At 52.8% G+C, this 737-nt stretch overlaps 1 protein-coding gene across 1 annotated transcript in view; it reads right to left on the bottom strand.

The window, feature by feature from the left end:
• Positions 1-737, bottom strand: part of wdr46 (WD repeat domain 46) — a gene marked incomplete at its 5' end in the record, with an annotated part of 10245 nt that overhangs the window by 9122 nt on the left and 386 nt on the right. Inside the window, one exon of the mRNA XM_048594050.1 lies at positions 63-198. Coding sequence (XP_048450007.1) covers positions 63-198 — 136 coding nt within the window. The remainder of the gene's footprint in view (positions 1-62; positions 199-737) is intronic.

Here is a 737-nt window from a genome sequence, read left to right as displayed (position 1 = left end):
GCGCCGTCCCTACGGGGCATTTCACACCCAGTCACAGCGCCGTCCCTGCAGGTGACCCTTACCCTGTGGGTGACCCAGGTGAATGATGGCGTTGTATGGATTCTGGGTCATCACATCCAGGCGTCCAGCTTTGGTGCAGATGGCTGTGACTTCCTTCCCCACGGAGACATCAAGGTATTGAAGAAATCCCCGGGCATTCTAAGATAACAAGGTGAAGAGCTGGATGAACACAGCAGGCCAAGCAGCATCAGAGGAGCAGGAAGGCTGACGTTTTGGCCGAGACCCTTCTTCAGAAAAATTCCCTCCCCGGGAATTCTGTCCGTCAGCCAGAGCAAAACACACAGGTACAGGCGCACCCATGGACATGGGCACACAGATACACACACGTGCACACACACAGGCATGTAAGATACAGGAGAACAGGCATATACAAAGGCACAGGACAAATGAATGCAGATACACAGGTGCATAGGTGCAGACGTACAGAAAAACAAATACACACAGGATAAGACTGAGAGACAGACAGACAGACAGACACACACACACACAGGGAAAGACGTGCACACACAAACAGAGGGAAAGGCAGACGCGCACACACACACACACAGGGAAAGGCAGATACACACACACAGACGGGGAAAGGCAGACACACACACACACACACACACAGACGGGGAAAGGCAGACACACATACACACACAGACGGGGAAAGGCAGACACACACACACACACACACA

Source organism: Rhincodon typus, unplaced genomic scaffold (genome assembly GCF_021869965.1).
Source record: "Rhincodon typus isolate 14 unplaced genomic scaffold, sRhiTyp1.1 hic_rhity00005540, whole genome shotgun sequence".
Classification (NCBI taxonomy): domain Eukaryota; kingdom Metazoa; phylum Chordata; class Chondrichthyes; order Orectolobiformes; family Rhincodontidae; genus Rhincodon; species Rhincodon typus.
This window is presented reverse-complemented; position numbering and strand designations above follow the sequence as displayed.